The following is a 12,591-nucleotide window of genomic DNA, read 5'->3' as shown; positions in this document are numbered from 1 at the left end:
ATCAACAGCAGCAGCTTAATATCTAATATTCTTCATTAATAATAAAATAAAATATAAAAAAAAATATCATTAGATAAATTAATATTAGATATTATGACATAATTATGTTGATTCTAATCAATTTTATAAATTGAAATTTTAAAATGTTAATTTAAAAATAATTTTTCTTTTCGTTTTAATTGGTTTTAAAGAAGATGTATTTTTTTAAATATGATTATTGTTTTTTTTTAAATTATAATAAATTTATAAAATTTGTCATACTTTTAATTTTTATTTTTTGATATTTAAAATCATTTTAATTAATCAAAATTCATAATAAAAAAATATTTNGCTCCTCTCCCCAAAAAACTATATTTTTATTCTTTAAATTGTTAATCTTTGTATATAATTATGTAAAATTGAATGTAAAATTTCTCATAAAAATATCTGATTGATTAGTTTTTTAAATGATTTTATTTTAATTAGGAAAACGGAAGTGACTCTCTTTTCTTCCGCATTGCGTGTTAATACCAGGAATGCCAAGTTATATAACAACATGGGTCAAGCACTAGAAAGGCTTCATAGGAAAGACGAAGCTCTTCGTTGGTATAAAGAAGCCACGAGGTGATTTACATCAGATTAAAATAATTATTAAAGCAATGGTTTTTTTTTATCGGGCTCTAACTTTCGATGCTCTAATCTTGTCGGAAATTATCTTAAAAATATATTTTTAAGCATTCTATCTAAATGCTAAAACATATCTAGGTTTTATTTAAAAAAAGGAGCTTGTATATTTTGCTTGTAAAAACTGTATATATGGACTATACACTACTGATAAAACTCCATATATATTCTTGAAAAGAATCCATTTTCCATCGACTTGACAGAAAATAACGGGAGCGTAAAAAAGAGTATCGAATGTTAAAGTTAGAAGGAGACACAAATATTGTAAATGTCAAAAGTCAATAACTTTCGTTTCATACATTTTCTCTATCCAGAATACAGCCAAATGATGTTAGAGGATACCTAAATTCGGGTCGTATATTTACTTTACTTAGAAGATATCACGAAGCCGAGGACGCTTATCTGCAGGTAATACAAACCAAATAATTTAATAATACCTTATTCGTATGCCTAAAATAAAATTCCTTTTTTCTCTTTCTTATCAGAATTGTTTTGAATATTCCTTTATTAAGTGTACTTTAGGTGGCGGGGAAAACCCAGCCCACCTGCCGGTTAACTAGCGTTAATGTTCTGCATATTTACATTAATGAATGAAGAGTGCTCAAAGTAACCATCGTGTCGTTGTGAAAGTCAAAAATAACATTTACCCAGTCGATTCGACCGACTTACTTTAGCAAGTGTTGCTTGATTAAACTTGGCATACGCAAACCGCAGATGGTACCTGCTAGGTAAACAGGAGATGACGTACTTCATGTCCCGGATGTTCTGTCCATTACCCGACGTGCACCTCAACATCATTTGCGAAGGAGAAACATCGACAAATTTACAAAACGTATCGCTCTATCTCACGCTCGCATCTTCATTTAGCATGGCCATATCGATGCTGGTAGCTTAATATTTATTAATTATTTTTAATCTTGCATTTCTCCTTTCTCTCTTTTTGTGCTTAGAAAGTGCCAATTACTACCTCCCGCCTGTTGGCAGCAGGCCGATGATGCGAACGTTTTAAAGAGCGTGTAAACGATAATTTCTCATCGATCAAAATTATTGAAAAACAAAACACAGCCGCCGAGTTGTGTCTATCGCCGCACTGCAGCAAAGCAGAACGACTACTGAGGGCTCTGTCAGAGACAAACACCTTACCTAGCAGAGAATAGTCGGTCAGTGACCTAGATACCCTGTCAACACTAATGCAGCCAAACAATATGGCGGTTGAAATCTTCCTTTCCTGAATAGGGAAAAATCCCCAATACGAATATTTAGCACAGTTAACAATGGTTTTCCTGGACGCTCGCTCGACCAGGGAGAATGTCTCTGGCGCTTTCTCTCTCTCTCTGTAAATCGCCATCATCTAATTAGCATGTTACTCTGGACACGTCGCATTGACCTCTGTTCTAATTACATCGCAAACCCGAACCGTTGAAATGGATTTCCTATAAATTAGTTAAGCGAAAAGGTTGAAGTTTATTATAAACTAGATATAGAACACGCATCGATTACATCAGGAAATTGCATTTAAACCCTCCGGATAGTATAGTCTCTATTACAAAAAAAACTCTTTTTTTATAGTAGAGACTATAGTGCTTCTAATTAATTATATAAAATTAAAATATCTTTATCTTTACAGGCAAAAGCCCTTCTTCCACCACCCGAAAGAGAAGTAAGAGAAGTACATGTCACTCCTAGTCATCTTCAAGTATTTCTTAATTTAGCATCACTCATAGCTCAGAATCATAGCAGATTAGAAGAAGCCGATGCGGTAACTTTTTTTTTTTATAATTACTTGTATTAATTGTTACTGATGTGTCGTTTATATTTTTTTGAGTCGATTTGTCGTTCCTTTTCAGTTGTATCGACACGCCATCCGGTTAAGAGCGGATTACAGTGATGCTTACCTAAACAGAGGAGATGTTTTGCTCCGAATGAACAGGTAAACTTCCTTGGGAGTTGTATAATTTAATTTCTAAGCAGACGAGATGTTTGGATAAGAGGAACCGAGAACTTTTTGTGTTCCCAAACGGGAAAGCCCACCTGTCAGTACTGCCGCGTTTTCGACATGATGCGGGGCATTGGATGCTTTTTTTATCCCGAGGCACTTTGTTAGAGTGTAAGTGATGCCACGAATTTGGCAGAGATTCAACAGAAAAATCTTTTTGAATAAGGAAAATGAGGAAAGTTTTTCAATCCGATATTCTAATCGATGCCTCGTATTTAACGTTGGCATTTATAGTTATTTAGATATGAGTTATAAATATTTTCTTTGCAGAACCAAAGAAGCGGAAGCCATGTACGAAAGAGCCATAGAATTAGATGGTACTAACCCGGATCTTTACTATAACGTAAGTATATAAAACTTTTAATTAATATTTATAAATCTATTTTTAAATTAATGCTAATAAAGGAAAACGATGGTTAAATGCGCTTTATATATCGGAATTTTTGATAGTTGATTTCTTGTAAAAAATAAAATAAAAAAGAATGCCTTTGGCATTCTGGCGAAAGAAAACGTATGCCAGGTATTGGTTTCTTGTCTAGTTCGGACGACATATTGATCATATCGTGCTTATCACAAAGCTATATTACTAGCAAGACTATTGGATACGTATATATATATATAAATCTATATATAAGAAGAGAACTGCTTGCTATAATATAGGTAGATGGCCCAAATATGAGTTTCATATAGTAAATTGCCAGTGCAGTTTTCTTTTAGCCCGACGAAATTATTTAACCGTATCTGAAATGTTTGTGTTCTTTTCTTTGATTGTGGAATGTGTCGAGATTTCAGAAAAGGAAATCAATTTTAAAATATTATTCTTGCTTACAAATAAAAAAAGAATCTTGTAAAATTCAAAGAGAGCTCTAGAGAATTTTTCAAATGCTAAAAACTGCTCAAAAATTCTTCTCGGCAAATCTCAAATGCATTTATAGAATTCTAGTGACAAGCAAGCTTTGCATCTCTACAGTCGGATTTTCGCAAAAATCCATTCTTGATCCCACAAGATTCGAACATGATCTGAAAAGCGATTGCCAGATAATCTTTGTTCTTCTACCGAATTTAATATAAGAAAAGAAAAACCTCATCCATTGGTATTCATGTGCTATAAGCTCCAATTTGTACCTAAATATAATTTCCTTCCGTCCATTGTTATTTCTATCGCATTTCCAGATAATCTCGAATCCAATGATCATATTATTCGCGATTCTGTTTATCTTTCCAGTTGGTACTGTACATGGGGTCGAAATTTCTAACACGTTTATTTTATCTTCGCAGTTGGGAGTCGTACTGATGGACCAAGGACGCAACGTGGAAGCCTTACAACTATTCAACAAGGCATTAGATATAGACCCGGAGCATGAGGTAAACAACAATCGTTACTCTTCACATAAAGGTAATTGGTAGCCGGTTCCAATTGTCTCTGGAACTTCTATACAAAAACATCGAGTAATAGACAATTGGTACAAGCTTCTCCATTTCGCTTGTTTACGATTAATTTGTATTTTGGATTTCTATCAATTACATTTGTAGCTGGAGTCCACCGAGACCCATTCAGTCAATACAAAAATGATCTTTTAGTTTATTTATAAACACGGGTTTACTTTTATCATTTAAAAATACAGTAAACAATTTTTTTGTGTATTTACGTTGAAAGTTTATAATTAGAAAGGTTTTTAAAGGAGTCTTTTAATTGTTTACATAATTAAACTTACAATACAGTATAATGATTTTAAGTAGCATAACTTTGTAATAACTGTAAATTTTACATTTTATAGTATTTATAAAGCTTTTAGAGCATATATTTTACAACTGTGTGACCACTTTATAGATAATAGACGTTATACATTATATGAAAAGTACATTAAACTTAAGTAATGTTAGGAGATAATTCATTCCAGGTTGTAATTCTATCTTTAAAAGTCAGATTTTCTAGTTTTCCTATAAAATTGAAATGATTTTATCGAAATGTTTTCATTTGTAAAATATTTCTGTTAATTTAATTGGCAGAAAGCTCTTATGAATTCTGCAGTTTTAATACAAGAAGCGGGAATCACCAGTCAAAGTCAAATAGCTACAGACAGGTACGTTATTGTTGTAAATAATTTATGAATTTTTTTTTCTGCTTAAATTAAATTTATAATTTGCAGATTATTAAAAATGGTGACTCAGGGAAAACAGAACGAACGCGTTTATTTCAATTTAGGAATGTTAGCTCTGAAAAGCAAAGATTTCAACACTGCTGAGAATTGCTTGAGAAGAGCTATTCAGGTAAATTCTATGTAAACAAGAGATTATTCTCGATTTTAAGAATATTTAATAACTTAATTAAGGTAGAAAATAATTGCAGATTAAGCCAGATTTAAGAAGTGCACTCTTCAATATGGCATTTCTTCTTTCTGAACTTCAGCGTCCTCTCGAAGCGGTTCCTTATCTCCACCAGCTCTTACAGGTAGGAGGATATATTCGAAAAGTTTTTATTGAAGAATAGTTGTCATTGAAGAATAACTGTTCTTGTTCTTTTCAGTATCATCCAAATCATATCAAAGGTCTCGTACTGTTAGGAGATATTTACGTAAATCACGTAAGAAACTTAGATGCGGCAGAGCAGGTAAAATATTCACTTAAAATCGACTCTTTTACTGTTATTTTATGGATTTATACGTAGATTTCTTGCAGTGTTACAGAAAAATTTTGGCAATTGATCCACACAACGTTCAGGGTCTACACAATTTATGTGTCATCCACGTAGAAAAAGGAGAACTTCAAGATGCGGAGAGATGTTTTCTTCACGCAGCTACGTTATATCCTAGAGTCGATTATATACAACGGCACCTTCAAGAAACGAGAAACTTATTACAAAGATATAGTCAGCATTTTGATCCGAATATAAGACTAAATCGCGATCCTACTATGTTACAGCAACTATCTTCCTCTTCAGAAACTATAAGGAGGTTTTAGTAATATCGCACCTAACAGGGTACAAGAGCCAATGATTGGTTCGTTTTCTCTCCCTATTCTTTTTTTCCGACAGCCCTTAAAGCAACACGTGCCTAAGACTGCTAATTCCACTGTGCACATTGGATTGGTCTGTTGTCTTCGGAATGTGAACAGTTCGCGAGGAAAGAAATGCTCGCCACTTCTTTCGTCTAATCAAAGTGGACGATGATAACCAAACAACTAAACGCTTTGTTATTAAACGTACATTTATCCATTCAATGTCGTTAGTGTTCCTAGTAATTCGCTAACATCAGGAGAAGTACCCAAAATGCGGGTGCAACAGTGCCTGGAGTCTCGAGCCTGCTATTTCACTTCAACACTGTACTACCGGCTGTGATTACAGTGCCTGAATGGGTATATCATTAACTTTTATAGAAATTACACTTCTCTGAAGATGTGGAGCATGAAGAGGAACCGATTTCAGTTTATATTGATACCAACCAAACAGTGGATGAAGAACTCTCCCTATACTTGTCCTCTCTCTATTATAGAACGCTTGAAAGGATTTAGGATATAGGGAGCAGAAACGACTTTAAGATATTTAATACTATTTTAAAATCTGCTAAATGGTGCCAAAATATCTATTTTACTTGGGTTGTAATATGTAATAAAACTAAACTGATATTTAGACGGGAATGTGTGCAAAATTTGTACCTGTACTATGCTGCATATATTTCATAACTTGGGTTGGACGTCATCGCTTCTTAGAATAGTCTCCGGAATAGATATATGTTGTGACACGCATTATTCGAACTTCTTTCATTCAAAGAGATCATAATTGAAACTTTTTCTTCGTTTCTAGATTACAGGATCGTAGCGTGACCGTTGTATACACGCCGACCATTGATTGACATAGAGCTTCTTCATGCCCAAGTTATGCATGTATTGTCACATTTATTTCTTTCGATGCTTTAAATACGTTATTATCTAAATAATGATTATAACAAAGGCTCACAATATGATGTAAAAGTTCGAATCAACCAGCAGTTGTCGTCTGTCTTTTCTATCGTCATGTATGGTTATCATATCAAATTTTGGGTCTACAATTTTTCCATGTCATAACCATGCCAATTTTGTACATCATAACTCGTAGTTCTCTAATAAATGCAAAGCTGTGCTTTTGGTTGTTGGCTTTTGTCCACTTTTTAAATCCATAGCAAATTACTTTCTTGACACGCGGCGCCCTCTCGTATCAATTTTGGCAATTGTTGCCCCCTTCATCTCTAAAAATCATGAATATTTAGTATCGAGTTGACAGCTACGCGTAACCGTCGCCAGTAAATTTTCTCTTCTTCTCTCTTAATTATAAAGAATAAACATATCGAATATTATTCTAAATTAAATTTTCTTCCTAAGAGCTTTTATGTTAAATTATTTAAATTATAACTACTGTATATTATTAATTTATATCAAATATTTATTAAAATTAATCTTGTTATATTCCACATTTGTAATTGGGATAAAATTATCGAGTTTTAATATATATATCCAAGCAACTTTTTCCTCTTTCTCCTCATCTCGATGCTGAATTCTCGGGAGTAAAAGTGCATTATTCCTGTGGTTATATAAAACGTTTCTGTTCTTTTAATGTCACTAATTAAGTCCGGTGCTCTCGAAACCACCAGCGTATTACCTGGCATCAGACTGGGATTTGCGAACGAAACACAAGATGTAAGAAAAAAGTACTATTCTATCCAATTAACTTAGGGTGACATGTTAGCTGACGTGTGCACAATAAGTACGGAAATAGTGTGCCAGTAAATTACATTGACCGTCACCAAATCGATATAATCAATCATTTATAGGCAAACGCCTTGACAAGAAGGAAATAGGTAAACAGCGATGTCATTGTTAGAAAGTCTATTGTGATCGAACTAAATACAGGAACTAATTTCAAGAAACATTTTCATTCAGATAACTTAATATCACGTTTTCGTATAGAGAAGAGGAGCCAAAGAATAATTAAAAATTAGTGTTTAAAAAAGAAAAACTCTGCATTACTGATAAGTCGTGCGTGGCCAAATATCGAGCTACTATTAATTAAAAACTGGAGATTTTTTAACCGCTAGAGAATAAGAATAAGATAGAAGTTACGGTCTGGCAACGTGTTTCTTTTAAGGGAAACTTTTACAAGCCCCCTACGTGTCAATAGAGCAAGGTCTACTAAGGAGTTAAATTGTCTTAAGCTAGGTACCAGAGGACCAACAACCGAGTTGACTAGATAAGGTCTGCGATCGATAATTATCCAACACTATGGAACAATAAAGTTAGAAAACGTAAGCATCGATTACACTCACGGAAGAATCATTGATCGATTTATCTCTGTGTTTATCAGTACGCAATGAACCTTAGTTATCTCCTGTTGTTAACTAAATAGCTTTATTTGCTAGTACGAAATACGTTAAACCGCACAAAAAAAACATTCTTTTTTAAATGTCTAATTAAGAAAATTAAAATTCAAAAATTAATTTATAAATTATCTGCTTCATATGTTTCCAGCGTTTAGGTAATTAAGATTAAAGTTTGACTTTTACATACGTTACGTGTTACAAACTCCCCCCCCCTTCTCGCAGTCGCTGTTAATGGATGGAATAAATAAAGTATTATAATTGCATTTGTTGTTTTATTTAATACATTTATTGAATTGAAATACTTATTTATTGCTTAAAGACAAAGAAAACGCGGTTTATCCACGATAAACATTTAAAATATTCACCGAGTAAAAACAATATAACAATGTTTAACTGGTTGAATTTAATTTTCGTCCTTAATACCCGAAGAGAAAAGTGAAAAATTGTTTTCCAATATTTTCGTTTCTCTTTCACAAGATCAACCAGTTAAACGGAATACGATTATTTATGTTGTTAAAAACCCTTATTTGGAATTACATTTCGCAGAATCTCATCTATTTTATTCGCAATTTTTTTTTTCCTTTTTCTCTCGCTGCATTAACAACAAAACTGATTCAAAGCACTTATATTCTCTCCAGTTTGTCTGTAATTCATTTAAAAGTAGAAGCTATTAACTTCACTTCTTCTCTTTAAAGTGGATTTAATTAACTGTTTGATACATAATTAATTATTCTGCCGAAAATACGCTTTGGCTCATACACTTTATAAGGTCTTGGAAGCGTAGGTGTCTGAAAGGTCAGTTACCTCGTAGCAACCTATAGAAAAAAAAAAGCATAAAAGAAAGAAAGTATTGAAAATGAATGACCTATTGTATCGTTCTATATATAGAAGATCCACATCCATTACTATCGCTACCGAGAAAGCCATATTTCATTCTTTGCGAATGTGTTGTCCGCGTATCGACACTTTTAACATTCTACTCTACCGAACGACATACATACTAAACTTTATTTATTATTTATTTTTTTTTTATAATAATTACTCAAGTTTTATCGGTCTGGTATGCTTTTAACTATAGAGAAAGCGTTAACCATTATACTTTTATGATGAAGAGAATATGCATGGACGATTCTGTCGCGCTCAGTTGGATCGAGCTTTTACAATTATGTACAATAGTATCTATTTCGCACTTGATTGTAGTTAATTGCAATCCTTTTATCTGTAATCGAATGCGTATCTGTTTACAGCCTGTCATAACTCTGGACGGAAATATCTCTGATGTTGTCGAAGCGTAGGAGCGTGCAGCAAACCAATTAACTTTTGCCAAACTGGATCGACGTCCTATCGGGTCTGCTTGTTATTAAATTCCTACTTCACTTCCAACGTTTTAATCAACTTTCTCGACTTTAAAGCCTTTCTGTTTCAACAGTTTTCTTACGCATTTATTCCAAACATATTGCTAAAAATTTATTCAAAAGAAAGAAAGATGTATTAAACTCACAACAACAACAACAACAACAATGAAAAAACTTATTCTGAAGTAATAAAATTCTTCAAGTTCCAACTAATTTTTTAGGAATTTTTTTGCCTTGTAAGGAGGAATATCATAACCTTAAATTGTGCTAAATACTAATTTTAAAACTCTTGTTTTTATTTTTCTTAAATCACTTTTTATCTTTTATTGCCTGCAATGTTTTCGTGAGTTTCTAAGATGGAAGCGTACAACTCTATCACATTTTTTATTTAAAAAATCCAGTTATTTTTAACAAAAAAAGATTTATTACGTTCGTAACTTTATAAAAATGATTTTAATAAAGTTAAATAAAGTTTGTCCGTCCGAGAAAGTTTTTAATAATGATCCTATTGTGTAGTGCCGGTGAAATGTTCTGTCTACCAAATCTATCCAAGAAAGTACTATCCGAAACCACTTGACCGTCTCACATTGTTATTAGTGTACTGATCTTCCCAGTATTGAGTGGTCAAATATCTTCGCAAACGTCAGATTTTCGTGATTTTTCCGAGATAAAGTAAACGAAACTTCCTCCACTTGGATAGTCACAACACATCTTGCACACCGAAATTCTTCGAGAGGTTAAAGTTTGATTTGACCTCTCATCCAAGTTCATCCTGTAACTTCCATTCGATATCTCCATTTTTTAGTTGACAGAGATAGAAAGCAATAATAAAAACTGGCCTTTAGTGAAACATAAAAATTGTCGTAGTGTTATCACGTCTTGGAAACTTTTGATGTAACTTAAGTTAAAATCCGGTTATTTTAAATTTACTAGAGATGTTTCTATTTATTATTTATTACAGATACTTTCTCGTAAAGTTTCTGTTTTTTTTCCCTCCTTTATTTTATAAAATAACATGATTTTTCACTTGGAGTTCCGGATCATGTTTTAAAATTTGGTAACAAGAAAAAAAACAAACATTGTTTCTATAAACATCTGTCAAATTTCTATTCGTCTCTCGTTTTCTTATTCTAGGGTTTTAGAGCTTCTTGAAAGTAAAGTACAAGAATAGAATACAAATATACGGACTTTATCAAGTATTTTTATATATCTTTTTGGTAAAAGCAGAAAAGACCAGCTTGAACAAATACGACACAATGTCAAATGTACAGAACGGGATTGGATGATATAAAAACAGTCGAGGCAAGCGACAAACATTCTAGAAAACATTTTTGACAGACACTGTCACAAATTTTGTATCCGAAGAGATCACATCGATACATTGACACATGAAGCTCTCCAGATAGCACCAGTTCATTTCTACAGATTTAGGCCAACCAATACAGGAAATACTCTTCATTTTTTTTTTTAGAAAAATTGAGGATAAAAGTTGGAAATAAGAAATCCAGATTATAGTAGTTTCTAAGTCGTCCCAAACGTGTCATGTCAGAGTAACTCGAGTCCCCGTAGACCACGGACGAGACATAACTGCTTCGGTTACATAGTAACGTGATGCGAGATACCACCGCTGTTATGTCCTAAATATTTTATGACGGAAACACTAATGGCTTAAATTTTGATCAAATTTAAACGAGATAATCATTTATTAATATATTATTTGCTATAAAGTTGCATTATTTATATCAACAAGTGCGATATTTTAATGGGCGAGCGAGATGCAAAAATCTTCCTCTTACTTTCGCACGTCTAAGAGCTAAAATAAATTAGATTTTTCTAAAAATCCTAAAAGGAACCATTGCCAATTTACAATGAAAGATATTAGGGAGAGGTTAAGCAGACGGAATATATGGATTGCCATTAACTTGTTCCTCAATTGGTCATACTCTTATGGATAGAAGTTTTCCTCCGTTGAGTTAATGCCTAACATTTCACGTCTCATAACGCAGTAATGGCGACGAAAATTTAAATAACAGTCATGACCCTCTTTAAGCATTCCTAGGCCAACCGAGAGGAGTTTGAGACATATTCTATGAGCCGAAATAAGAGCGGATTTCCAACGAAATTAAGTACGAATCATCGAGGAAAAAAAAAGAGAGATTTTTTTTTCTGAACGAAAAAAAAAGAAATGATTTTCATAATTTTAAATTCTATATAGGAAAAATTCGAGGAATTTTTGGATTATTTTTCTTAGAGAATTAGAAACGATTATATATGGAACGAATTAAGAATGGGAAGCGAGGTGAAAAAAAAATTAGAAAATTAATGTGATGCTATTAATCAAAAACCTTTCCACTGCATTCTGAGCACGTTTCGAATGAACATACTTGACTTCATTAATTAGTTTTAACGGATCAATAGTCTAACACTGCTCGGTTTGTTTTACTATTTGTGTTATTTTATAAATCGAAAAAAATTACATTTACATGGCCATTTATCCCTATTTTAATTAATTTCATGTTTTTTTTTTCGTAAACTACTTAATATATCCGAGAAATATTTTCGTTTTTTTTTAATATATATATATATATATATATATACAAGACAGAGAAAATCGCAAAAGATTTTTATGAAAAGATGCACTTCCCAAATAAAAGTTTACTTCGACTTCTACCTTGTCAAAATCGTTCCCCGAGGAACGGAAGAAGAGATTTGTGGTTCGATTTTACAAATGCGTTATATGGAAGCGATGCTTGGGAACAAGAGAGTCATTTTCCCATCTCTCCCAACACTGTTTGCATGTTATAAGCCAGGAAACTCCATAAAACGGTATATTAAAATGATAGATATGGCTATTAAATGTTTGGGTTTCTCAAGTTATTTCTATACAGCGTTACATGGATTTTCTAACATTTACACCAATTTGTTTCAAAAGTTTTTCTGTTGACGGTAAGCAGCAGTTGGAAAAAAAAAATAACATATGCATTCATTTTATTAAAATTTTCTAACTTAAATTTATTTTAAAGAATTTATTTCGTCAAGTTTTTAATATTTTTATTTATTTATTTATTTATTTAGAAAGAAAATATTACTTAGATATAAGGAAAGATTTATATAGATATATATATATATACGAAGGAAATACATATTTTCTCGTCATATAAACAAGGATTGCGTTACAAGTTGATACTTTGTAATGTATAATATTTCAAGATAAGCATTTTAATTT

At 32.4% G+C, this 12,591-nt stretch overlaps 1 protein-coding gene across 1 annotated transcript in view; it reads left to right on the top strand.

Moving 5' to 3' along the window:
• LOC111639321 (transmembrane and TPR repeat-containing protein CG4050-like) overlaps positions 1 to 6,942 on the top strand; it is an 89,544-nt gene extending 82,602 nt beyond the window's left edge. The window contains exons 10-20 of the mRNA XM_023385178.1: positions 466 to 603; positions 978 to 1,071; positions 2,291 to 2,422; positions 2,511 to 2,593; positions 2,930 to 3,002; positions 3,938 to 4,024; positions 4,670 to 4,743; positions 4,810 to 4,930; positions 5,010 to 5,111; positions 5,187 to 5,270; positions 5,339 to 6,942. Coding sequence (XP_023240946.1) covers positions 466 to 603; positions 978 to 1,071; positions 2,291 to 2,422; positions 2,511 to 2,593; positions 2,930 to 3,002; positions 3,938 to 4,024; positions 4,670 to 4,743; positions 4,810 to 4,930; positions 5,010 to 5,111; positions 5,187 to 5,270; positions 5,339 to 5,620 — 1,270 coding nt within the window. The 3' untranslated portion in view covers positions 5,621 to 6,942. The remainder of the gene's footprint in view (positions 1 to 465; positions 604 to 977; positions 1,072 to 2,290; positions 2,423 to 2,510; positions 2,594 to 2,929; positions 3,003 to 3,937; positions 4,025 to 4,669; positions 4,744 to 4,809; positions 4,931 to 5,009; positions 5,112 to 5,186; positions 5,271 to 5,338) is intronic.
• Positions 6,943 to 12,591: the final 5,649 nt, after the last annotated feature.

The sequence above is a fragment of the Centruroides sculpturatus genome, unplaced genomic scaffold (genome assembly GCF_000671375.1).
Source record: "Centruroides sculpturatus isolate CEXI.00-Female unplaced genomic scaffold, Cexi_2.0 scaffold1366, whole genome shotgun sequence".
Lineage (NCBI taxonomy): Eukaryota > Metazoa > Arthropoda > Arachnida > Scorpiones > Buthidae > Centruroides > Centruroides sculpturatus.
Note: the sequence above shows the minus strand (reverse complement) of the source record. Positions and strands in the feature narration are given on the sequence as shown.